We start from the raw sequence: 27,423 nt of genomic DNA, 5'->3' as shown, positions 1-27,423 counted from the left end.
ATTATGTTGAAGCGGGCAGGAAAATATAAGATTTTTCTTCATCTTGCTCCTTCTCAGGCATTGGTGTGTAAATGTAAAACTGTATAATTGAGATATAATTGTCTATTGATCAATGATGCACACCAATGAAGGAGATAAGTAAAAAATGAATGAATATTTTAATTGTGTATTGTGTCGTTTTGCAGGGTGGACCGCAAAATTCTCATACTGTACTGGAGTAATACATAAATCATATTTATTTTGTACTAAAATACAATAAAACTCAATTAAAACATTTTTTACACTTAATTCGTAAACATAATACTTCAGTACAGAACAATATATAATATTTACTTGTTATACCTTATAAATACTTCTACTTTGCTATGATATTTTAGTATTCTTACCGCTTTTCTCCCAACACGTGTGTATTAATAAGCTCTGCTTTTGAGACACGCGTTGTTTGCGCATGCGTGAAGGAGAGCGTGGGTGGCTGGGGGCGGGGACTCTGCACCCCAATAGAGCCGCGGGTGTTGCTCCGCTGCAGGCAGTAGTGTTTTGGGGGACCTCTGAGCAGTCATACACACAGGAGCTCGGAGGTTCTCTGTGTGCGGAAAATGAGACTGCATTCTGGATAAATGGCGAAGTTTAAGATGAAAGTCTGCCATCTTTGGCGGTTTTGTTTTTTCCCCCTGCTTTCACCAAGTAAGTGCCTTCTTGTTGCTGTTTGGAAATCATGTCAACTATAGATGCGAGTACATGTTATGAAGGCAAGCTTGGTGATAATGATTGCTTTTTGTTGATAAAAATACTGCATAACAAAAACTTTACTGTTGTTTCCTACTTCTACTGCAGTACCTGTACTATACTAAAAGTGGATATGGGAAACAACACTATTATGTATTGTATGCATCATAAGACGATAGCATTAGTTGCATTTCATACTAATAAAATCTTTTTTTTTTAATTAGAATAAGAAATCAAAAGTGAATGCTGAATGTATGCTATGTTGTTACTTTCTTTTTTGGACGTATAGTTTTTTTTATTGTGATTTGTGCTGATTTTCTTTATTAATCCCACACAAGGGAATTCTACCTGTTTTTCTTGTCTTTTCATTAAAGAAAAGCCAACTTTACAACTTATTAACCATTCGTTAATTTTACTTTTTGATTGATTTGTTAATGCAGTGCATAATTTGCATCTACTCATTTTGATATTCAAATACTTCAAATAACTGTTGCATTGTGTTAGTGTAATTAGGCTTATTTTTTGAAGCACCAATGCTACAATTCTCGTCTTCCAGATGTCTTGTGTTTTAGCGAGTTATCCTTCATCACCGAGCCCAGTGATGTGACCGTTTTACCAAAAGACCCCACCGTCTTGGACTGTCAAGCTCACGGTCAGCCCCCGGTCACCATCAAGTGGCTAAAAAACGGCGTTCGCTTAACGGACAGCGAGCACTACCAGTTTTTGCGCAACGGCTCCTTGTACATACCAAAGATAAAGCATACCAAGGAGGAGTCGGATGAAGGATTCTACCAGTGCCTCTCCGAGAACAAGTTTGGAGCTATCCTTAGCCAAAGATCACGCCTGACTATCGCAAGTAAGTATGGGCCACAACACATCCAAAGATCTTTGTTTGAACTTAATGGCAGTATCCAGTTAGTGGTATTATACATCAGGATGGCAAGTTCATGGGTTATTAACCTAGAGATGGGAAGCAGATGTACTCCTCCCTTTTTCCCCTCTATATTAACGACAAACCACTAAAGTTTAGGTGCTCATGTCAAACAGGGGTGTTTAGAATTTTAAGACAATTACCCCAAAAAATACAAAATCAACCTGAACTCTCTTTGGATCATTGCATTGTCCCTATGGCTGCGGCTCAGTGTAATTTCTGAAGGTCCGCTACACAGAAGAATTTCTGAAAAGGCCCTTTGCCTTTTAGGCTTTGTTTGGAGTGCCCCTGACTGACCCAGAAGAAAAGGCTAGGTTTTTAAACGCATTTGTTTGTGCAGATATCAGTGGACAGGGCAGATGTGTCTATTCAGCGGGCCTGATCCACCATGCATGCTGCTGCTCATTGGTCTCAGTGCGGTATATCTCTCTCACTATAGTGTCAGGGAAATACACTGATCTTGACAGTGTGAACAGTAATTTTAGAGGAACTCTTTACTTCAATTTTCTGTGATGCAAGAAGGACAAGCGGTAGAAAATGGATGGATGGAATTTTACAGGAAAGGATTCGTCTATCTAAACATTTACTATTCAGTTTAGTTATGGATGTTGTCAAGTCTATTTCATAGAATTAGTACTTATTACTACAGTAATCTCTCGTTTAGCGCAATAAATGAATTGCTGCAAAGTAGGAATCATTCATTACAAATTTAATATTTTCACAACTACAGCGTTAAAAACCTTTTACAACCTTCTAAACATGTTTTTAAACATTATGAGAGCCATCTAGACATGAAATAACCCCCTGTGTCACTTTTACACTCATTTCATCCAATATAGTAATGCTCTCTGACGTTGAACCAATCAGTGGCCACAATACTGAACAACGTGATCTGATAAATTTTTTCTCATTTAGTGGTAAATGTTTCGTTATTTTAGGCATTTTATGATTGAAAATGCTTAGTTTAGGGTAAAAAAACTAATCATATAATATGCTAAAAAATAAACCTGCCCACTAACGTGTAATCTGGCGAGGGATGACTGTATTTCTAAAAAAAACAAAACAAAAAGGAAAGACCACAAAACCTCTCCCCACAAAAGTCCAAGTCCAGTCCAGTCTTTTGTGAGGGAAAAGGTTAAAGGTTTTGGTCATCTGTAGGCGTGGAGTTGGAGGATGGGCCTCTCTCTCTCTCGCTCTCCTTCTGTCCAGAGGTCCTGGGGTTCAGAGGTCAACAGGGAAGGGCTTTGTGATGTCACAGCCCTGATGTGACTGGGATGGCCCCCTGCTCTCGCTCCCAGGACACGATCCCTTTCACTTGGGCGACCCCCGTGTTGCCATGTCAGGCAGAAGAGCCCTTTTGTTGAATCCTGGGCTAGTTTCACTTTTGAATGAACATGTTTAAAACGGCACTCACTGGTGTTGGCCTTCTAAAAACATCAATGAGAAAAGTGTTTTTTCCCCCATTGTCATTGTAGATGAACACTTTTGTTAAATTAAATTTAAAAAAAATATCTACTGCCAGAATGTTTCAATGTGAATAAAATAAAGGGTACGTTTTTAAGATCCACTACAACAAAAGTATTAATAAGATGCAGGTAACATTTTTTCTACAAATTTTAGGCAATAATGCAGGTCTGGATGTAATTTAATGGGCATGGGCTTGAAGTCAACTTTGACCTTTTTAGAGAAACCTTTGTGCTGTTTGACCCAGACATTGATTCACTTCTTACAACAGAGGCAACCATTGTAGCAGATCAGTGTGCTCAGGTCCCTGCCCATCATCTACATCACTGATGCTGGGTTTGCATGAAGAGACAACAACTTATTTGTAAAGCCATGCAACATCAACACTCAAAGCCAAAATATACTGCTAGTGACAATTTGTTTTTTATCAGAAGGTCATCTAACTCACAGACACTTCCTTTAAAATAATTAGGAACAACTTACCAGCATGAAGCAAATTTTAGGTGATCTGCCACATATATATGTCATTTAAACAAGCTTCTCTCCCTGAATTATACTGTATATAAGATGAGGTTGTAAATGACAAAATTGCTCTTGGACTTCCCAAAGCTGTGGGTTTCAATGTAGAAGTTTCAGTGGGGGAGAAGGGGATATTGATTTGCTTTAACACAATATTGACTTGTTTCCTGTTAGTGTGGGGGTGGAGGGGTAGAGTTATCACCCTAATGAGTGAAGGTCATTGGTAATACTTAAAGAGGGCCTTTCACATAAATGTAGATTAGGGGTGGTGTGTGTATGTGTTAGAAGTTATGAAGGACTGAGTACAATCCAAATTGATTCAAATATTAGCCAATTAAAAGCAATCATATATTCATTATTCATTACTGCCATGTTTGCTTAACCGTTAATTAGGTGATGTTATTCATCCATTGATTCGTTTTGATCCATAACTTCAATTGATCCACTGATTGGACCAGCTGCTCAGCAAAGGGGACAGCAGCAAGATTATAACAGCCACATGTCACATACTATACATCACTTATCACGAACACCATCAAAACCAAGGCTTTGCATGTTGTACAATATTCAAGTGTAAAATCCGTTGAATTTTCCTGCAGGTATTTCAGAGTTTGTGTTGCACCCATTGCCTACGGAGGTGACTGAGGGCTCGGTTGCCCGATTCTCATGTGTCGTCACCTCCAAACCTCCTGCCACAGTAACCTGGGAGTTAAACCAAAGCACATTACCTCTTCAGACAGACAGGTAACATATCAACGGAGAGCCCTAACAACCTTTATGTACAAGTATTAGAACACCTGACTATTACGCATACAGGACGTCACCTCTAACATAATCCATGCTTGATTAAAGTGCCTCTTTATGTTTTGGTCCATATATCTATGGATGTTCTCATTCATCCAAGTCCTTGTATTGTCAGGGCATTCAATCGCAACTGGACCGTTTGGTTTGTCTTAGTAGACGTTTCGTTTCTCATCTAGGTAAGCTTTATCAGTTCATGCTCATAGACTTTGAACTGATGAACCCTTCTTGGATGAGAGGTGAAACGTCTTTTACAACAAACCAAACAGTCCACGCGCGATCGATTCAATACCCTAAAAATTTGGCCCATGTAGTGTCAAAAACAAACACTTCAAATATTATAATGTGTGTTCAAGCAGTATTACACATTGTAACCCAGCAGTTTGACCTCAGCGTTACTTTTGTTTGTGCATAGAATTACTGTTTTGCCCAATGGAGTTCTTCAGATTCACAGTGTCCAGCTGAAGGATGCTGGACAGTATCGATGTGTCGCAACTAACATCGGCAGCCGACTGAAGAGTCGAGAGGCAAAGCTGACAGTCATTCAAGGTGTGAATTCATTGTTTTACTACTAGTATTTTGGGAGCAGCTTACTGATTTAAAGTATTTGCCTTCCCTTTGTAAAAGATGCGGGTGCTGAAATCCGTAAGAGACCAAGAATCATAGCTGGACCTCAAAACTTGACCGTTTCTCTCCACCAAACTGTGGTGCTAGAGTGCTTAGCCACTGGAAACCCCTGGCCCATTATCTCTTGGAGCCGTGCTGATAGTAAACCCATTGACGTGTATAAAGCCAAAGTGTTGGGTAATGGGAACTTGATTATTACCGACGTCAACTCCAAACACAGTGGAGTCTACCTCTGCAGGGCCACCACCCCTGGAACCCGCAATTACACCGTAGCCGCTGCCAACCTCACAGTTCAAGGTACAATACACTCTTAAGTACAGTATTTTAACGCCTTTATCAAAAACATTTTAAGGTAATTTGCAAATAACATGGAACCCATTATTTGTTTATCGCAACCATTTTCTTTTATGTCGCGTTTTCAGTGCCACCATCTATTGTCGAGAGGCCTGAGAGCCAGACCCGTCCAAGGGCTGGTACTGCCCGCTTCATGTGCCAAGCAGAAGGAGTGCCCACTCCTCGCATCAGCTGGCTAAAAAACGGAGAAGCGGTTCACTTAAATGGACGCATTAAGATGTACAACAGGTATTAATTGTGGACAAAACACAAACATGTTCGTATAAGATAAGCTGACATGTACTGATCATGTTTTTCCACATTTCACCAGTAAATTGGTGATTACTCAGATCATTCCTGAAGACGACGCCATCTATCAGTGCATGGCGGAGAGCGAACAGGGCTCAGTGCTGTCCTTGGCTCGCCTCATTGTTGTGATGTCAGAAGACAGGCCCAGTGCTCCTAGGAATATCCACGCAGAGACCATCTCAAGCTCGGCCATCTTGCTGGCGTGGGAGAGGCCTCTCTACAAGGCTGAAAGAGTCATAGCCTACTCCATCCATTACATGAAGGCTGAAGGTGAGACTTTTTCCTCACTGTTTTGTGCTGTCAATGATGTCCTCGGTGTGTTAATTTGCTGTTGCTGCACAGAGCAAAGGTCAAGGAGTGCATACAAATAGCAACTTTACCTAACAACAACCATAGGAACATATTCTCTCTTAAAGAAACAGGATACCTTTTTTGAAAGCGTATTTAGTTGGAAAGGATGGTTTCATACTGTGTCAGTCAGAGATTTAACAATATTAATTTTATACAGAGATTAGTTTTCTAATATTTCGTCTACTTTTATTTTTATTATTTTATTTAACTGGAGACAATAATAAAGATATTGGTAAAATAATGTTTTATCTGACAGTCTCATTTTGAACTGAAATAATTATTACTTCTATTATTTGTCCTTTTTTCATCACAGCTCTTATATTTGGGCTTTAACTAATTAATTGGCCAGTAATTTGCATTTAACTTAAATATGCCCGATAGTATGTTGCATACATTAAAGAGACAATTACTAAGGATGTTACAGTCAAAGTTTTATGATGCCGATTTTGATGCCAACTATCCAGGAGTAAGCTCCGATCACATGCATTAACTGTACATTTTTCCATTTATTAATGGTGAGTGCTATTGACAGCTTAACAATATCAACACAATATTTAAGGTAATTCCTTATTTTCTTTTATTACATACAAAACATACTCAACAAAGGTACAAATTACTATCTACTACTCACTTAAACCATTTGGTTTTTGCCCTCAGTCTTCCTGTGTCTAGGGAACTATCACTTGGGTTTGTAAACATTAAAAAAAAAATATATATATATATATTTTAAGTTATTTCACCTTTTTTTGTGAAGTACATAAGTCCAAATGTGTTCATTCATAGTTTTTATGCCTTCAGTGACTATCTACAATGTAAATAGTCATGAAAATAAAGAAAACCATTGAATGAGAAGGTGTGTCCAAACTTTTGGTATCGACATCACATTTTATGTAATGGCTGTGACAAAGCTGACACACAAACAGAAAGAGACTATGCTTATTAATCCACTTGTCAATTTCCTGATAATACCTGCTTACTTTCTGTTGTAATGTGCTTCCATCTACACTTCCTAAACTTATAAAGCAATTATTTTGTGATGTTGTTTCCAACTAGCTTAGTGGTTATCTTAGCTATTAGCATGCCTGTTCCCTGGCTTGCTCTCGGTCTGTAACGTGTTTGCCTTCATTCTCTGGTGAAATTGATACTTGATAATGATACTTAAGATACTAAGAAATTCAGTATATTTGCCACAAAGGAGGTGATTATTATTAACTTAGGGGAGCGGCTCCACACTGTTTATGGAGACACATAATTAGGTGCTCGCCGCTTGTCAGCCGGGCGACTAAAAATAACTACAGTATCAGCCGGAGGGGATCAGCGTTTGTGATTGGCATTGAAAATCGGCCAATACTGATCGGTGGCCAATCACTCAGTACATCCCTAATGAGTAATTAGTATCAGCTTTGTATGTATTGCTTTCAAAAAAGCCTTGTCCTCTCACACTCCAGCTAACTTATTTCCTAACCTGTTCTCTGATCCGCTGAATTGCAGGTCTGAACAATGAGGAGTACCAAGTTGTTATCGGCAACGACACAACCAGTTATATCATCGATGAGCTTGAGCCGGCTCGAAACTACACCTTCTACATTGTGGCTTACATGCCAATGGGAGCCAGTCGTATGTCCGATCAAGTCAGTCAGCACACCCTGGAGGATGGTAAGCTCTGAGAGTCCCCACATTCCTAGCAGTAAATCACTCTGGCAGTTTAGCTAAGGTGAATGTAAATCCTTTGTGTACACAGCACCTTTTGATTGGAAACAGTGGTTAAGGGTTTTGCCTTTTACCGCTGCTGCAATGTTTTTCTTGTTGAACTTTTCTAGCTTAGTACAATACACCCTTATGTTTTCTTTTTTCAGTGCCCCTGCGTACACCTGAGTTACGTTTGATAAGCCACAATTGGACAGATATCCAGGTGAGCTGGGAACCGCTTCCCTCCAAACTGAGCCGCGGGCGGGTGTCAGCATACAGGCTGTCGTACCGCACAGCTGTCGACAGTACGGTCATTTCGGTGGAATTACCTCAGAACCGCACTGGGTACGTTTTGGAGGGCCTCCAGCCCGACACCATCTACTTGTTCCGTATGGCCGCGGCCACCCGTGTGGGCTGGTGTGAGCCTTCAGCGTGGACGTCCTACCGTACACCAAAGACCTCCAGTCGCAAAGGTAAACAAGCAGGGAGTTATAATACATAGGTGCATCTACAAGGTTGACCTAGAAAATCATTTTAGTTGAGAGGTGACTGATGTTGGTCAAGCTTACAAGCTCTGTTCTTGTTCATCCTTAAGGATTTTGAGGGCGTTGAGTTTAGGTCTCGAAAGTTCTTCCACACTTAAGTGATGCACTGCTGATGTCTAAGATAAACAAGCTCATATGAAAATTAAGGGGCCCGATCTTGGATAGAAGAAAAACTCAAAGAGGTCTGCGTCTGTTACTTCTTCAGCCCTAATTGTGTTATGTTAAGTTTACAGTTGTGGCAAAGGGACTTTTTCGCTGCTGCATTAGGGCCATCTCATGTCCAAAGTTCGTTCCTTTAGCCTTGTAGTATTGTCCTGCAGCCTTTTGTGTTGATTATTCACGAACCTTTGGCCTCCGCTGTCAGTGATGTAAGAGTCGCCTCAGTCACGGGTCGTAAAGAGAGGGCCTCAGGGGTCTGTGCGGGGGAAAGAATAGCCTTTTTTTTCACATCTTGGTGTCTTCTGCCCAGCTTTTTTTCTCTGCTATGGCCAACAAATTGCTACTAGGTTGCTGATAAATGATCAACTTATTGATGCCATTGTGTTTAGAAAATACACCTAAAATAGTTTGAAAGTGTCATTGTAAGCATCCTGATGTTGTGATGTGTTCAAAGGTTTCTTTTGTAGTTTTCCAATTGTGAAAGTGTATTGATCTCATGCCTACTCTCGTTCCCCCTTTCAGTGCCCTCAGCTCCTATTCTCCAACTTGAGCCGCTTAACTGCACCTCCATTGTGGCACGCTGGCAAAGCGCCCTAGAGTTTGATGCTGTCCTCGGCTTCCGCCTGTGTTACAATGAGGAAAGCCAACCTGAGCAGCCCATCATCCAGCTGCAGGCTCAGACCAACACCTACACCATCAGTGGCCTTGGTAAGATAGGACAGATGATAACATTAACATACGTCTGCCGAGGGTTTAATTAAAAAATTAGTGGGCAGTTGGTCACCACATTTGCATTTCCACCCTGGACCCAGATCAATGTGGGCTGACCTCTCCAGTTTGCCTGCAGTATTGAGTGGGCTCAGCCTCCTAGGTTATAGGTCAGGGTCCAGATGTCCCTCCCACCACCGTTTCCCATCCAGTGACTTGCATAATTACCCCTGGCTATTGTGTGGCGTACTGGGCTGGAACGGCTTTACCAGATCCTCCCCCCTTCTCTTTCGCTGGACCGCGAAACACACAAAACAGACCCTCGGGATTGGCCGTAACCGGACAGGACTGCTGACCTCTAACCATGGGACAGCAGTCTTGGATTAGTCCACTGCCTGCAATGTTTGCCTGTGTTGTACATGACTAAAATGTGAAAAATGTAATTTAAAACATTTGTATGCATGTACAACACTTAAGACCTTCTGTATATCAGTATGTGGAATTAAATTATGGAATGGATTAAGCAAATAAATCAAACAATTTACTAATATAATCCACTTCAAGAAACTCTTCAAACTTAAAGTGTTTACAAAGTGCAAAGAAGAAGATCCATTCTGAATTTATTTCATCCATCCATTCATTTTTTGATAATCTTACATATGAAATATAACTTATTTCACTAATTATCATTTTTATTATTTTAATTGTTATTATTTATGGAGGATATTGTGAATAAATTAGGAACAGGAAGTAAACAAAAGTTTTAGCAACTGCTGTGTAAAGGAAAAGGGGTAGTATTAAATAAGCTTTGCTTCTTCCTACTCCTTTTCAAACATGTTGAATAGAGAATCTGGAAATTGTGACGTATCATGTTGTATGCATGCATGTTCGAAATAAACACAAACTTAACTCAAAAAAATCTAAATTTAACTGTCATTATGCTGAAACAGAAACAGGGCACCTGAAATTTAAACTTAAAATTTCAATTTAAGCTTAAAGTTCAAGTCTTTTGGCTTCTATTAGTCATGAAAAAGAAAACGATTGATAATCCGCCTGCTGTGCTTGCGAACAACATTTCGCTTTGGAGCCACGTTGCCTCCAAGTTGAAAGACAGGCAGGAACAAAACAAGGAACAAAAGGGGCCCCTCTCCTATCCGAAAGTCCTGCTCCCAGATTCCGTCTGTTCTATCTTGGCCTGACCCGATGACCCAAGTCAAACCCCCCCTGGTCCCATGGGCCTCAGCTACCAGCAGCTGAAGGCTGCAACCGCAGCCCAGCCCCCCACAACAAGGTCTGGACACCCCGCCTTGGTGGTCAATACCCATAGGCTGACCTTTCACATCGGAGGCATAAAACTAATCTTAACACTCCCTAAAAATGTCCTGATTTAGGAGCTGAGGCAATGGTAGCTATGTCGGTTGAAATTTCTCACTAATGCTTTTAGTTTCTATTCCAAAACCATTCAAAAATGTTGTGTTGTTTATTTGACACTTATGATTGTTATTGTTTGGATTATTTGTTTCAGACATGCTTAGCAATTTACATATAAGGAACTTACACTATTCATGTTTGAATAGGAGAAGGAAGAAGCATATACAGTATAAGGTCATGGAGAAAACAAAACAAGAATAAACATAGTCTTCATCCCTATAATTTATATTGTTATAAATGCTTGCATTTTTTGTCATAATGTTCGATTTCTCTTCAAATGTCATTTTGTTTTATGTTATACTGTAATATTATTTGTTTAAAGACATATTCACAATTGATTTTTTTTTTTTCAACAATTTTTGGGCGCCTGGTTGATCCTTCCCGTCACGTGTCACGTGACAGCACATAATAAATTTGAGGTTGGGGTGACACAGAAGACTGTGCATTGGTGGGGGGTGTGCGGGGGTTATGACCCACACACTTCAACTCCTGTTGTTATTCTTAATGCATTTATGTTTGTTTTCTGTGAAATATGTGCTGCTATATTTGGTTCACTCCATGCTGCTTTGTTAATGTTCCGGAGTTTTTCATCCCAAACCATCCAATCATGAGAATTATTTCTAAGGCTTTTGTTACACTGCAAAAAGTCAGTGTACAAAAACAAGAAAAGAAATGCAAAAATTGGGGGTGTTTTATTTGAACTAAGCAAAATGATCTGCCAATAGAACAAGAAAATGTGGCTTGTCAAATATTTCCAAAACAAATAAATTAGCTTAACCTCAATGAACCCAAAAATACCTTAAAAAAGTATATTCTCACTAATAACAACTGTACTACTATATGAGTACTTATTTTCTATTGTTTCATTGAAAATAAAACAGCATAGTCCATTTGGCTGTCATCTGTTTTAATTATGAGACACAATTGTGTCAAAGTCATGATTTTTTTTCATGCTTGAATTAAGAAATTATTACTTTAAAAAAGTAGTTTTATACTTTTGAGTGTTGATGACACAGCTTTGCAACAGTTGATATTCTAGTTTCAAGCATGTTTTACTCAATGTGGGTCATAACATATCAGCAACAAGCTGTAATATCTTACTGAGATCATTTAGGACCAAAACCCTTAAAACAAGTAAAACACTCCAACATAAAATCTGCTTAGTGAGAAGAATTATCTTATCGGACAGAAAATAAGCAATAATCTCACTTATTTGAGATATTTGATCTTACTTAGTTTTCAGTTTTTGCGGTGTAGTTGCGACATGGCCTAATGAAAAATGTGTCCCAGATCCGAGGAGAAGATATCGCGTGAAGATCCTGGCTTTCAGTCAAGCTGGAGATGGCTATGAGACGGACCAATCCATCAGTACTCCTGGATGTGTGTGTAAGTACAATACAAGTTTGTATTTATGCTTTTCATGACTCAACCTGATGTGTATGTTTTTTTTTGCCTTTATTGTACAGCTGCTAGGGACCAAATGGCAGCAACCCCTCCACCTCCACATCATGTGACTGTTTCGGCCAACAATTCTTCTGAAGTTTCCTTGCGTTGGAAGCGTCCTACTTTCTCCCCAGGGAAGGCTGTCAGCTACACTGTCCGCTACACGATCGTGGGAACGCACAACGCTTCTACTTTACGCTACTTGCAAACGTAAAATATCCATCCAAAATCTCGGATACTGTACGGATCTGTGTACTGTGGTACGCTTGGTTAAGAATGTTGTTTGTTTTCCACAGTACCAAAGAAAATGTGACCGTGCAACATTTAGATCCAAATACCCGCTATGAGTTTGTGGTGCGTCTCCATGTGGATCAGATGTCAAGTCCTTGGAGCGCCGTTGTTTATCATCGCACACTACCAGCAGGTGAGCAATTTATTATCCATTATGGCTGGGGTCTACAAGCAGTAGCTCACCAGCTGATTTTGAGTGGCTTAAAAAATAATATTGGATTAAACTATCAGCACTTTTATAACTGTTCAATTTTGACATAGTTAATGACAAATTACCACAAAATAGCACAAAGACAAGGATTGCACTGTTTGAGTGGAGATTTTCTAAACAAAGTAGAATTTGAATGTTGTCAGTCATATGAATATTAGGGACGTGCCGATTTATTGGCCACCAGTCGTTATTGGACTTTTTTGTTTTTTTAATGTATGTGATCAGCCATCGCCAATTAATGCCTTTTTGATACCGACCGCAAACGCTAATCCCCTCTGGCTAATTTTGTATCTCCATACACAGTCTCCTAATCAATCGATCAATTAATCAAACTAGGACGGCGTGGCGAAGTTGGTAGAGTGGCTGTGCCAGCAATCTGAGGGTTACTGGTTCAATCCCCACCTTCTACCATCTTAGTCACGTGTCCTTGGGCAAGACACTTCACCCTTGCTCCTGATGCGCCCTGGTGAGCGCCTTGCATGGCTGCTCCCACCGTCAGTGTGTGAATGTGTGTGTGAATGGGCGAATGTGGAAATTCTGTCAAAGTGCTTTGGGCTCCTTAAAAAGGGGTAGAAAAGCGCTATACAAGTACAACCCATTTACCAAACTTTATTTATATTTATTTACTGTATATAACCCTTAATCACAAGTGTCTCAAAAGGCTACACAAGCCAAAACGACATTGTCCTCCTAAACTAATAATAATTGCCTCCAATACAGTGTCATTATCACCGAAGAATGAGGCTAAACGTGTTAAGAAGAAAAAGCCAGGAGTAGGCATTCTATTAGCTAAGCTAAGCTAACTTTTTAAACATCACCAAGAAATAAGTGTTTAATAAAGTTTATGAAGTTCAGATGGAACCATGTTATAGTAGAAAGTTAGCAGATAATGAACAAGTAGATTAATAAAAGTCTACAGCAGGGGTCTCCAAACTACGTCCCGCGGTCCAGACATGGCCCGTCAGCGTCCAAAATCCGGGCCACGGGTAGTTCCGAGTACAAAAAAAAAGGTTTTTCATTTTGTATTGTTGTATTTAAAAAAAAAAAAAAATTTTTTTAATCTGTCCTTTCTAGCCCATCCATCAATCCATGTTCTACCGCTTGTTACTCTCGGGGTCTCCAAGTGGTTTAGCCAAATCATATTTTGCATTTTCCCATCGTTAACGTGACGTCATTGCGCTCTTTCAGTCAGTTAGTGCACAATGGGAAAAAAATGGCCTGCGATGAGGTGACAACTTGTCCAGGGTGTACTCCGCCTTCCGCCCGATTGTTGCTGAGATAGGCACCAGCGCCCCCTGTGATCCCAAAGGGAATAAGTGGTAGAAAAATGGATGGATGGATGGACAAAAATGGCAAAATCGTTGGGGAAATGTAAAATAAACTGAGTGTAGAGATTTTAAACATCAGAGGACATGTGACCTTTTTTGGTTTAGTGTAAGGAAAAAACAGTTTGTCTAATCTGCAATGAGACATATTTTTTTGTATATATACATATATATATACACACATATATATATGTATATATATATGTGTGTGTGTATGTGTATGTATGTGTGTGTGTGTATATATGTGTATATGTAAATAGCCCGACCCCTGGCCAAAATGTATTAACCTAAGGCGGTCCCCAGGTCAAAAAGTTTGGGAACCCCTGGTCTAGCAACTGTTGTTGTGTCAGCATTGTCACAGTATATGACACATAAGTGGAGGACGGATCAATCCATGCATGGTCGAGTTGGTGTTAAGGGTACTATCAGTATATGGTTGATACTAGAGCGATAATAAAGATATTTTTTTTCTCAAAACTTTTTGTTGGTGTTGATTTTGTTTATGTTTACAAACTCAGAAAATAATTAATTGGACAAAGTAGGACTTTGAGTGCACACCAAAGGATTTAAATGAGTACTAAATTGTAGTTCGTACTTTTGTGAGGGTATTGTGTACCATTGACTTTAGCAATTGTATTTATTTTTATTTTTTTTAAAACACTTGAGTGTCATGAAAGAGAATAAGGAACTACTTTAAATATTGTGTTGGTTTCTGTTAAAGTGTCAATACCACACACCATAAATACATTTAAAAATCAAATCGCTCATGGATGATCCGTTTCGGAATCGGCAGTTGAAAACCTTGATCGGAACATCCCCAGTAACTACAACAACCAATACTTTCTTTTTGTCAAATACGATCAACCAGTGATAAAAAAAAAACCTGCAATAGAAAAAAATGCATACTAAAATACAAGGCAGACAAACAACATTCTTTTTCATGAGATTTTGATACAAAATGTGAGTACCAGCATTTTGGTCATGTTTTGGCAAAATAAGTTTATTCAGAGTGATGGGTAAATGACACCTCACACTCACTACCTGTATTGACACTAAAATCAATAATTAGCTAATTTAACTGTTTTGTTTTTTTAATTGAATAGTAGCGCAGAAAGGAAATGAAATGCACAACTCTAGTCAATGAGCCAAAGAGTAAACTCGAAGAGAAGAACACTTACTTTATGTGGCGCTATAAGATCAATCAAGAGAAGTGGTTCCAGAGCCCTTGCTGTGCGTCGAAGTGAGTCCGACTACATCCAGCCGGAATTTCTCTACTTCGCGCACTAGCTCAGGCTCCTTTCCCCCCAGTGAGGTGACGTTCCACGTCCCAAGAGCGAGCTTATGTAGCCGAGGATCGGACCGCCAAGTGCCCTGCCTTCGGCTGCCGCCCAGCTCACATTGCACCCGACCTCTATGGCCCCTGCTATGGGTGGTGAGCCCATTGGAGGGGGGACCCACGTTGCCTCTTCGGGCTGTGCCCGGCCGGGCCCCATGGGTACAGGCCCGGCCACCAGGCGCTCGCCATCATGCCCCACCTCCGGGCCTGGCTCCAGAGGGGGACCCCGGTGACCCGCGCCCGGGCGAGAGAAATCTGGGTCCTTTGTTTTTACTTTTCATAGAGGTTTTCGAGCTGCTCTTTGTCTGGTCCCTCACCTAGGACCAGTTTGCCTTGGGAGACCCTACCAGGGGGCTTAAAGCCCCCAGACAACATAGCTCCTAGGATCATTGGGACACGCAAACTCCTCTACCACGGTAAGGTGGAACTTTGAACATGTCACGAGGGAGGTGCTGGACATTGAGTCCGAGTGGACCATGTTCCGCACCTCTATTGTCGAGGCGGCTGATCGGAGCTGTGGCCGCAAGGTAGTTGGTGCTTGTCGTGGCGGTAATCCTAGAACCCGCTGGTGGACACGAGCGGTGAGGGATGCCGTCAAGCTGAAGAAGGAGTCCTACCGGGTTCTTTTGGCTCATAGGACTCCAGAGGCAGTGGACAGGTACCGACAAGCCAAGCGGTGTGCAGCTTCGGCGGTCACAGAGGCAAAAACTCGGACATGGGAAGAGTTTGGGGAAGCCATGGAAAATGACTTCCGGATGGCTTCGAAGCGATTCTGGACCACCATCCGCCGCCTCAGGAAGGGGAAGCAGTGCACTGTCAACACCGTGTATGGTGCGGATGGTGTTCTGCTGACCTCAACTGCGGATGTTGTGGATAGGTGGAGGGAATACTTCGAAGACCTCCTCAATCCCACCAACACGTTTTCCTATGAGGAAGCAGTGCCTGGGGAATCTGTGGTGTACTCTCCTATTTCTGGGGCTGAGGTTGCTGAGGTAGTTAAAAAGCTCCTCGGTGGCAAGGCCCCAGGGGTGGATGAGATGCGCCCGGAGTTCCTTAAGGCTCTGGATGCTGTGGGGCTGTCTTAGTTGGCAAGACTCTGCAGCATCGCGTGGACATCGGGGGCGGTACCTCTGGATTGGCAGACCGGGGTGGTGGTCCCTCTCTTTAAGAAGGGGGACCGGAGGGTGTGTTCCAACTATCGTGGGATCACACTCCTCAGCCTTCCCGGTAAGGTTTATTCAGGTGTACTGGAGAGGAGACTACGCCGGATAGTCGAACCTCGGATTCAGGAGGAACAGTGTGGTTTTCGTCCTGGTCGTGGAACTGTGGACCAGCTCTATACTCTCGGCAGGGTTCTTGAGGATGCATGGGAGTTTGCCCAACCAGTCTACATGTGCTTTGTGGACTTGGAGAAGGCATTCGACCGTGTCCCTCGGGAAGTCCTGTGGGGAGTGCTCAGAGAGTATGGGGTATCAGACTGTCTTATTATGGCAGTCCGATCCCTGTACGATCAGTGTCAGAGCTTGGTCCGCATTGCTGGCAGTAAGTCGGACACGTTTCCAGTGAGGGTTGGACTCCGCCAAGGTTGCCCTTTTTCACCGATTCTGTTCATAACTTTCATGGACAGAATTTCTAGGCGCAGTCAAGGCATTGAGGGGTTCCGGTTTGGTGGCCGCGGGATTAGGTCTCTGCTTTTTGCAGACGATGTGGTCCTGTTGGCTTCATCTGGCCGGGATCTTCAGCTCTCACTGGATCGGTTCGCAGCCGAGTGTGAAGCGGCCAGAATGAGAATCAGCACCTCCAAGTCCGAGTCCATGGTTCTCTCCCGGAAAAGGGTGGAGTGCCATCTCCGGGTTGGGGAGGAGACCCTGCCCCAAGTAGAGGAGTTCAAGTACCTAGGAGTCTTGTTCACGAGTGGGGGAAGAGTGGATCGTGAGATCGACAGGTGGATCGGTGCGGCGTCTTCAGTAATGCGGACGTTGTACCGATCCGTTGTGGTGAAGAAGGAGCTGAGCCGGAAGGCAAAGCTTTCAATTTACCGGTCGATCTACGTTCCCATCCTCACCTATCTTGATGCTGTGATCTTATCCTTTCGGTCATGACCGAAAGGATAAGATCACGGGTACAAGCGGCCGAAATGAGTTTCCTCCGCCGTGTGGCGGGGCTCTCCCTTAGAGATAGGGTGAGAAGCTCTGTCATCCGGGAGGAACTCAAAGTAAATCCGCTGCTCCTCCACATCGAGAGGAGCCAGATGAGGTGGTTCGGGCATCTGGTCAGGATGCCACCCGAACGCCTCCCGAGGGAGGTGTTTAGAGCACGTCCAACCGGTAGGAGGCCACGGGGAAGACCCAGGACACGTTGGGAAGACTATGTCTCCCGGCTGGCCTGGGAACGCCTCGGGATCCCCCAGGAAGAGCTAGACGAAGTGGCTGGGGAGAGGGAAGTCTGGGCTTCCCTGCTTAGGCTGCTGCCCCCGCGACCCGACCTCGGATAAGCGGAAGATGGATGGATGGATGGATGGATGGATAAGATCAATCAATCAATCAATCAATGTTTACTTATATAGCCCTAAATCACTAGTGTCTCAAAGGGCTGCACAAACCACTACGACATCCTCGGTAGGCCCACATAAGGGCAAGGAAAACTCACACCCAGTGGGACGTCGGTGACAATGATGACTATGAGAACCTTGGAGAGGAGGAAAGCAATGGATGTCGAGCGGGTCTAACATGATACTGTGATAAAAATGACCCCACACTTTAACATTTTCACATATCTTTGTTTCATTTTTTTTTTCTTAAATCCATTCAGATCAATGATGATGAGGGAAACCCATGTTCATTTAGTACGAGCGGTCACTCCTGAGCCAAAGAAGCGCTTCCTGATAAACACAGTTTGGTGCTAGCTGTCTAATGGCACAGCAGCTGTATCGGTCACATATTTTTTTTTCTTTAAGTGACACACTAATCAAAGCTTCAGTAGTATCTTTTCCTTTGTTTCATAAGGCATTGATGAATCAGTATCGTTTGACCCATCAGTTATTCCCTTTGTCTGGGTTGAAATAAACTACGAAAATAAATGTTACCAAAATGAATAGCTTTCGGCCATTTTTATTTGGTAAAAGTAGTTTAGACTTAGACTTGGACTTCGACAAACTTTATTGATCCACAAGGGAAATTGTTCCACACAGTAGCTCAGTTTCAACGGATAGAAGGGGTAAGATTGGAAAGGATAATGCAGTTAGTCTTAGAGGCTTATAGACTTAGACTTCCTTTTATTGTCATTCATATTTGAACTTTACAGTTCAGATAAGAACAAAAATTTGTTGTATTAGCTTGTTGTAGTGCAGGATAAAAGCAATAAGGTGCAGATATAAGTAAATAGATTACTGTACAGATAAATAAATTGCACTTTTGCATATGCATCCACGTTTATGGATGCATGTCATATTGTCTTTATATTCCAGTCTATTCTTAGAAAAGTGTACCATGGTAGCAATAGAAAATATAACATATATGTAATATTTACATATTATATATACAGTATATAATCCATCCATCCATTTTCTACCGCTTATTCCCTATTGGGGTCGCGGAGGGCGCTGGCGCCTATCTCAGCTACAATCGGGCGGAAGGCGGGGTACACCCTGGACAAGTCGCCACCTCATCGCAGGGCCAACACAGATAGACAGACAACATTCACACTCACATTCACAAACTACGGCCAATTTAGTGTTGCCATTCCAAAGACAGTATATAATATATACTGATATATTATATTATATTTGTATATAATATTTACAATATATAACAAATCCCTAATGCAATGAACAATATTACATGTGTAAAAAGCTGTAAAAGCTGCAGAAAAAAATAAAAATAAAAAGCTAGCATATAGAGAGTAGATCCAGCAGAAAATATACATTAGGAACAACTAGACGTAGCTAACATGGAAGCGGTCAGGTAATAGACAGATATCATCCATTGCTGTATGGCCTACTCAGTGGCTCTAGTGGTTAGAGTGTCCGCCCTGAGATTGGTAGGTTGTGAGTTCAAATCCCGGCCGAGTCATACCAAAGACTATAAAAATGGGACCCATTACCTCCCTGCTTGGCACTCAGCATTAAGGGTTGGAATTAGGGGTTAAATCACCATAAATGATTCCCGGGCGTGGCGCCGCTGCTGCTCACTGCTCCCCTCACCTCTCAGGGGGTGATAAAGGGTGATGGGTCAAATGCTGAGAATAATTTCCCCACATCTAGTATGTGTGTGACAATCATTGGTACTTTAACTTTAACTTTTTTAATACAGCTATAGAGCTCTCAAAAGAAAAAACGTTAGAGACCCCCACATTATAGTGTATACTTGTGATGTTTTCTTTTACTTGCATTATCCATCCATTCATTTTCTACCGCTTGTGCCTTTCGGGGTCACGGGGGGTCGCTGAAGCCTATCTCAGCTACATTCGGGCATAAGGCGGTGTACACCCTGGACAAGTCTCAACCTCATCGCAGGGCCAACACAGATAGACAGACAACATTCACACTCACATTCACACACTAGGGCCAATTTTGTGTTGCCAATCAACTTATCCCCAGGTGCATGTCTTTGCATTACTTATCCAGGATTACATTTACAGGACCACGCAAATCCAAGCAACTGTAGCATTTAAAAAGACGATCATCACTGTTTTACGATATATCCTTTTTGTAAATCATCACAATGGTTTTGTCTGCAGCGCCCAAGCGACCGCCCACAGGAGTGCGAGTAACTCTGATTGAGGAAGACACGGCGTTGGTGTCCTGGAAGGAGCCAACGGAACCCAACGTGATGATTACACACTACACCATCCTTTACGCTTCCCAGAAGTCTTGGATGTCTGGACACTGGCAAATAATTCAAAGAGAGGGTGAGCCAGGCAGCAAACACAGAAACATTCTTTGGATTGTTATAGTAGTGTTATGTAATACAACACTGTAGAAATTAATTTGATACATGCTCATATCTGAATAAATTGTTTCATCATTTGCTGTATTTAATATCCTGTATACTTTTTTTTTGCTCCCTCTCCCCAATACAGGAAGTCATACAATGGCTCTTCTAGAGAAGCTAGAACCAGGGAACGTCTACATGGTAAAGATCTCTGCCTCCAACCAAGTGGGAGATGGTCCCTTCTCAGATGTTGTCGAGCTGGCCATGAAGCGTGGAAATGCCCAACACAGCAAGAACGCGTGGCACTCGGATCACTTTCAGCATACAGTTGGTGAGTACCAAATTATTTAATCTAATTGCGTTTTGTTTTAAATTTGGCAAGCAAACATGAAATTATTTCACCGCCATTGTGAACTAAATTTTTGCAAAATATGAATACTTACAATGGATAGGCAAAACAATTTTACTCTATTGTGGTACTACTTCTTTTTTCGGACACAACAAACCAAAAATACTGTTTATCTACTCAATTTAAAGAGAAAAAAGTTGCATTTCCAATACAACATCATCATTTGTAAAAATAAGAAAAAAACAAAACATTAGTAATATTAAAGTTACATAAAAAAAAACATCGTGTCTCCAAAAAGGACACATCTACCCCCCTCAAGTATTGCAGCTTTATCACATTGCAGACTTAAAAAAAATATATTTTTTAAAGACTATTATAAAATTTGGGGGTCCAAAATAAAGCGTTTTCAAGCATTAAATGGCTAAATGAATAATATAATAAATGAAAATATCAATACTACAGTAATGTAGTCCACAAGAGGAGACCAAACCAATCAGCGCACTGTTCAGCATCGTGGCCACTGATTGGTTCAGCCTCAGGAAGCTTTACGATATTGAATTAAAAGAGTGTAAATGCGACTAAGGGGGATGGTGGAGCCTAATGTCCTGCACCATCACCCAGATATAATAATTGTATTATTGGTCAACAATACAGTACATAATCACCTGATATAACAATATTCGTATGATTACACCAGCGTTATTATTCTTTTTTGTAGTATGTGTATGAGTTTTGTAAGGTGTTCTTGCAAATATTACCCCAATGCAAAGTGTGTACGATACAGTGTGTGCAAGGCTTCATGGTTCAGGATGTGTTTTGTTTTGACTGTTATTCCAATACTTTTTTTGCCACACAAATATTTTACGTGGGGATTCCAGCAGAGTTTTAACGTTGAAATCGTTTTTTTAGTTTTGTTTTTCTATCGCAAGCTATGACATGTTCATACATTTTGCAAATAAATATAAGTTACAGTGAGGGCTTTATATTAAATTGCAACTGTATGTGGTGAAATGGGAAATCTAAAATGAGTGAGAAACAAATGCTGAAAAATATTTTCTTGATGATTTCTATGGTTGAAAAACTACAGCATTCTTTATTACATTTATATGTAGTGGCATCACTACCACACTACTTTTTAGTTACTTTCTAATTTTAGTATTATAATCAACCTTTAATTAGTATCTGCACTTTATTCTAAACACAAATGAACAATCATGAGTGTGACACTAAGCTTAAGTAAGTGCAGCCTTTTTGCTGTATTATTTCACCCTGGTTGTCAGTGTTTGTGTAGTTTAAGTGTCTTTTTTATTTGACAGCCTTCTCTGATGGTCTGTACCACATAGACCAAAGATCCATGACTGGAATCATTGTTGGAGTGAGCCTCGCCCTGGCCTGTATTGTAATGTGTGCCTTGATCCTCATCAGTAAAGGCAGACCAAGGTACTTATTGTCGCAATCATAAAAAAAAACCTGCAAGGTGACTTTCAATATCCATAACTGCCATCCTGTTTTATTTTGTCTAGAAAATCTCCCAGCAACAAGGCCATCACTGAGCCTCCTGGTGAAGGTTTGTCTTTGCATCGTGAGCGCCATGTTGAGAACGCTGAGGCCCTCATCCCCATGATGAGCACTCACTTCACAGACAGCAAGGTGAGACAAGGAAAAAGCAAGCATCCGAAGAGCAGCCTTGGTATATAATTTTACGTGTCTTTCAGAGTCCTTCAAACATAGTGATGAAGAGTGTGGGGCCTGCAATGAGCAAGAACCAAAGCAAGAGGTGGCTACTCTTCAATAGAGATGTCAGCACTCCTATTTTAAATGATGTAAGTAAGCATGTTAGCTATCCCACATTATGCTACATTAGTACCTCAGTATTTATTATTAATCCATTCCAAAGGGTTTGTTAAAAACCGAATCGTCTAAAAGCCGAAACATTCCTTCATATATGAAAAAATATAAATCCAATTACACAGATCCAGCCGCCAAAAGATGTTAACACGACACACTTTGCATAGAGAATGATTACAGTTTTACACACAGAACACTTTGCAAAATGAATATACACGATGACTGAAATAGATAAATAAACATTTAACATCTTCATAGATAGGTAGATAGACAGATAGATCGATAGACAGACCTATGGTTACAGTGCAGGTTTTTACTTACAGTAACAGAAGTAAAACGTAATGAAAAAATAAAATTGGTAAGAACTAATGCATATTGTGTACTAAAAATTGCACTATGTATATAAATGTGACCTGTATCAGATATTTTCATGTATTTTTTAAGGCCTCTTTAAGTAAAGTTAAAGTTCTAATGATAGTCACACACACTCTAGCTGTGGTGAAATGTGTCCTATGCATTTGACCCATCCCCATGTTTACACCCTGGGAGGTGAGGGGAGTAGTGAGCAGCAGCATGTGCCCCGCTTGGGAATCATTTGGTGATTTAAGTAGTATATTATAGTATAGCATATACAGTATTTAAGTAGGATATAAAGTATGTTGATATAACTCAGATGTGTCCGGAGCGACTACATTTTGAATGATTGGAGGTGGCGAGTGTTCACTGCTTTCCGCCCGAGTGCAGCTGGGATAGACTCTAGCACCCCGCAAACCCGAGAGGGACAATCGGTAGAAAAATGGATGGATGGATGGATGGAGGGTCGCATTCATCCAACCAACACGTCATCAAAAGCGATAATCGTCATAACGATCTAATTATTTGCCAAAATAGACTGTTGCAAAAAGAAATAGTTAAGAAATGAGCATAAGACAAGCAAAAATAATATTTAGGAACTCACGTCACGCACCCTTCAGAGCAGACGTCGAAGTAAATGTCCCACAAACTGCGAGAGCCAAAATGCTTGCCCTCTTAATTCTTATTCTTCTGCATGCAATGACTGAGTTTAGAAAACGTTCACTTTGATTGCACAAAATCCTTGAAATTGTGCCAGGACTGAGCCCTACTAGAATTAGAGCTTCCATAAACACTACAGCTCGTGTGACATCATACAATATTGCTTTTAAAAAGATAACATTTGTATTTTATAATAATTATATCTTGTGTCTAGGTTGAGGGGAGAGTCAGCTTGTATGAAGGTGGAAAAACTGTTCTGAGGTATGTGGAGCACCAAGGGTCGGCGCCCCTGACGCCATCGTCCCGGGAGATCATTTTTGGACCTTTCCATGCTGAGAGCTCTCAAGGCAGCGATGGTAGCCAAGAGACGGGAGACTCCGGACACTACTCCAGCGAGGAAAGCAACGAAGAGATGAGCAATGCGTCTACCAACCAAAGCTCCGGACCTGAGTCCATTCGACAGTGCAGTGGCGCCGAGTTGAAGATGTCTTTTCAAGTGGAAAACGAGCAAATACGTGGTTCCTTCCATCTTCCAGCACCTGACGCCGCTCGACCCTGCTGCGCCTCCGACGGCAGCTAGCACCCGACTAGTGGAGAATTGACCTTTTCTACCTCGTTCGCTTTCTGAGTTGAGCCGATGGGTTATTTCCTGAGGCACAAAGGAACAGGAAGTCAGCTGCTGTGAAGGATGGAAATGAGCATTTTCTTCAGATCTACCTCAGGATTCTGTATGAATGTTTATTACAATATTTCATTTCCTTTTTTTTTTTTCTACCTGTTGGTCTTTGTGGCCTCATCTGTCCTAAACCAAAGCTCACCCATGATGAATGTTTTAAAGACGTTTTCGTTGTATTTAGTAGTGTTGGACCTGAGGGGGTGTTTTATTGTCTACCTCATTTGTTGTTATTATGTGACTACCTCCCCCATCGCATCATTTTTACTTTGTGTGAAACCACACACCATCGCCACATTGTCTCACTTCTGTTGGAGTACTTTTAATATCCATAATAATTCTGTTACCATCGCTTATCTTTTTTTGTACATGTCGTGGAGGAAAGAAAACAAGTGCATTAGATACTGTCAAACTATTTGGGTTGTTTGAGATGTAGGAGATTTTCAGTGCACTGAACTCAAAAGCTTTAAAATGGCCTTAAATACTGAAAGGGCGATCCAAAGACTTTTTGATATGAGGAACCAAAAATGTAAAGGATGTACATGACAAGGGTGCCAAAAAAGTATTCTCCCGTGCCATTGATGTACATTTCTCTCTAAATTGTGGTTGGAAATGCTTTATTCAGTGTAAACTTTCTTAAGTCTGGTGAAAGCTTCAGGGCAAGTTTCTGCGGCTTGTGTACCGTTTGCCTTCAAGACCATTGCTAAGCGCAGCGGTGACGCCGATGCTATTATCCAAAGAGTTGTCTGCTTCCTCAAATGGGTGTGGCTTTACATTCAGTTGGTCCTTGGCATGTTGAGGAAGACACTATTGATCTTGTGTGTCCTGTCAGTGATGGATGATGTCACGTGTTTTTGTGCACACATCATTTAATCACTGCTCCCCCGCTGCCCTGGTTTTTGGTGTCCAGGTGTGACAATGAAGGATTCTGACTATCAAAAAAGAAGCCCCATGTGTGAACAGCAACATAATCAATTTTTATACCTTTATAATAGAAATTATCTAAACCAAAGAAGCTTTAGGTCTAAAATGTAGCCATTTTCTTTGGGTTAATTTACACAATTTGCATTTAAATGTGCTATGATTTCCGTTTGATCAGTAGAAAGGCAATTTAAACTGTTCTTTTATCCACCAATCTCTTATCTGTGAGAGATCAAATTTTTTATTTAGCATGTCGCAGTTTCTGTGTGGCATTTTCCAAAGTTAATATCGCTGCTGCAATGCTCAGAGTTTGTCTGTTAGAAATGACAACTTGGATGCCACAGATCATATTTGCTGACTTGACTTATAGGTGCCAAATGTAGCTTTATAGTGTGTAGTCTTAACTGTCCTAATTTAAATATTGTTTTCTTTGCTTTTCATGCTTTTGAATGCCAAAATACACAATTTATTCCAAAAGTGTGCACAAGACAAATAAGGTTATGGTTTGGAGTGTTGCAAAGGAATTTTTGATACTTTCAAGATGATCACAAATGCTATGAAATAAAATTGTCCTTGGAAAATACAAAATATTGTGTCACTGTGTCTTCTTAGGCCAGTTAATTGCTGTAAAAACATATTAGTAAGAAATAAAACACTTGTTCAAATGTTGATATATACTGTATATCAAATGTATGTGTGATATTTGTGTCTGCAAAGCACTGATAAATGTGCAATGACATTTAAAATCTTTATTGCCATCATATCTTTTTAACATTTTTAACAATATATCAAATAAAAAACTGCAATGTTTGTTTCATAAACAGCTTAATTTACATTAAAAAAGCAAAGATATTTAATAGATATTACAAAGACAAGATATTTAATGTTTAAAACTAGAAACTTTATTTTTTTTGGGCAAATCATCATTAACTTAGAATGTAATGGCAGCAACACATTGCAAAAAAGTTGGCACAGGGGCATTTTTACCACTGTGTTACATGGCCTTTCCTTTTAACAACACTCAGTAAACGTTTGGGAACTGAGGAGACCAATTTTTGAAGCTTTTCAGGTGGAACTCTTTCCCATTCTTGCTTGATGTACAGCTTTAGTTGTTCAACAGTCCGGGGTCTCCGTTGTCGCATCCTACGCTTCATAATGCGCCACACATTTTCAATAGAAGACAGGTCTGGGCTACAGGCAGGCCAGTGTAGTACCTGAACTCTTTTACTATGCAGCCACGCTGTTGTAACACGTGGCTTGGCATTGTCTTGCTGAAATAAGCGTCCATGATAACGTTGCTTGGATGGCAATATATGTGGCTCCAAAATCTGTATGTAACCTTCAGCATTAATTGTTCCTTTACAAATGTGTAAGTTATCCATGCCTTGGGCACTAATACACCCCCATACCATCACAAATGCTGGCTTTTGAATTTTGTGCCTATAAAAATCCGGATGGTTCTTTTCCTCTTTGGTTTGGAGGACACGACATCCACAGTTTCCAAAAACAATTTGAAATGTGGACTCGTCCGACCACAGAACACTTTTCCACTTTGCAGCAGTCCATCTTAGATGAGATCGGGCCCAGCAAAGCCGGTGGCGTTTCTGGGTGTTGTTGATAAGTGGCTTTGGCTTTGCATGGTAGAGTTTTAACTTGTACTTACAGATGTAGCGGCAAACTGTAGTTACTGACAGTGGTTTTCTGAAGTGTTCCTGAGCCCATGTGGTGATATCCTTTACACACTGACGTCGTTAATTCATGAAGTACTGTCCGAGGGATCAGGGATCACAGGCTTAGCTGCTTACGTGCAGTGATTTCTCCAGATTCTCTAAGCCCTTTGATGATATCACGAACCATAGATGGTGAAATCCCTATATTCCTTGCAATAGCTGGTTGAAAAATATTGTTCTTAAACTGTTCCACAATTTACTCAGGCATTTGATCACAAAGTGGTGACCCTCGGGCCATCCTTGTTTGTGAATGACTGAGCATTTCATGGAAGCTGCTTTTATACCCAATCATGGCATCCACCTTTTCCCAATTAGCCTGTTCACCTGTGGGATGTTCCAAATGAGTGTTTGACGGGCATTCCTCGACTTTCTCAGTCTTTTTTGCCACCTGTGCCAGCTTTTTTGAAACATGTTGCAGGCATCAAATTGCAAATAAGCTAGTATTTTCAGAAAAATAACAAAGCTTTCAGGTTGGGACGTTAAGTATCTTGTCTTTGCAGTATATTCAACTGAATATAGGTGGAAAAAAATTAGCAAATCATTGTATTCTGTTTTTGTTTACGATTTACACAACGTGCCGACTTCACTGGTTTTGTTCAGTTTTAAACATCTACAATTATTACTATTTTAAGCCTATTTAAAAAGACCTACATCTAAAAAATGTATAGTGTACTATGCATTTGTGTTGACTTTATATTCCGTACTGCCATAGTGAAATCGTTTCGGCCCCTGTCCAGCAGGGGGTGTTAAATCTCCCA

At 40.9% G+C, this 27,423-nt stretch overlaps 1 protein-coding gene across 2 annotated transcripts; it reads left to right on the top strand.

The window, feature by feature from the left end:
- The first annotated feature begins 519 nt into the window (after nucleotides 1-519).
- On the top strand, nucleotides 520-25,511 carry LOC133563257 (protogenin B-like). 2 transcript variants are annotated; one of them, XM_061917285.1, is made up of 19 exons: nucleotides 520-684; nucleotides 1,283-1,582; nucleotides 4,240-4,384; nucleotides 4,857-4,990; nucleotides 5,069-5,365; nucleotides 5,491-5,650; nucleotides 5,733-5,980; nucleotides 7,553-7,717; nucleotides 7,918-8,223; nucleotides 8,977-9,162; nucleotides 11,884-11,979; nucleotides 12,060-12,246; nucleotides 12,333-12,460; nucleotides 19,937-20,107; nucleotides 20,279-20,461; nucleotides 21,823-21,919; nucleotides 22,003-22,129; nucleotides 22,195-22,302; nucleotides 23,556-25,511. In XM_061917285.1, exons 1-19 carry the CDS (start codon nucleotides 618-620, stop codon nucleotides 23,919-23,921), a joined length of 3,471 nt encoding a protein of 1,156 aa, XP_061773269.1. In that variant the 5' UTR covers nucleotides 520-617; the 3' UTR covers nucleotides 23,922-25,511. The 2 variants fall into 2 exon arrangements, with proteins under 2 accessions (XP_061773269.1, XP_061773268.1); XM_061917284.1 differs by having other exon boundaries at nucleotides 21,796-21,919.
- Nucleotides 25,512-27,423: the final 1,912 nt, after the last annotated feature.

The sequence above is a fragment of the Nerophis ophidion genome, linkage group LG12 (assembly GCF_033978795.1).
Source record: "Nerophis ophidion isolate RoL-2023_Sa linkage group LG12, RoL_Noph_v1.0, whole genome shotgun sequence".
In the NCBI taxonomy this organism is placed as follows: domain Eukaryota; kingdom Metazoa; phylum Chordata; class Actinopteri; order Syngnathiformes; family Syngnathidae; genus Nerophis; species Nerophis ophidion.
This window is presented reverse-complemented; position numbering and strand designations above follow the sequence as displayed.

Excerpts from the sequence above, each read along its gene's own strand:
- LOC133563257 (XM_061917284.1), top strand. The coding sequence starts at position 618 with ATGGCGAAGTTTAAGATGAAAGTCTGCCATCTTTGGCGGTTTTGTTTT. Across the intron at positions 685-1,282 it reads TTTCCCCCTGCTTTCACCAA|ATGTCTTGTGTTTTAGCGAG; the intron begins GTAAGTGCCTTC and ends CTCGTCTTCCAG. Across the intron at positions 4,991-5,068 it reads AAAGCTGACAGTCATTCAAG|ATGCGGGTGCTGAAATCCGT; the intron begins GTGTGAATTCAT and ends CCTTTGTAAAAG.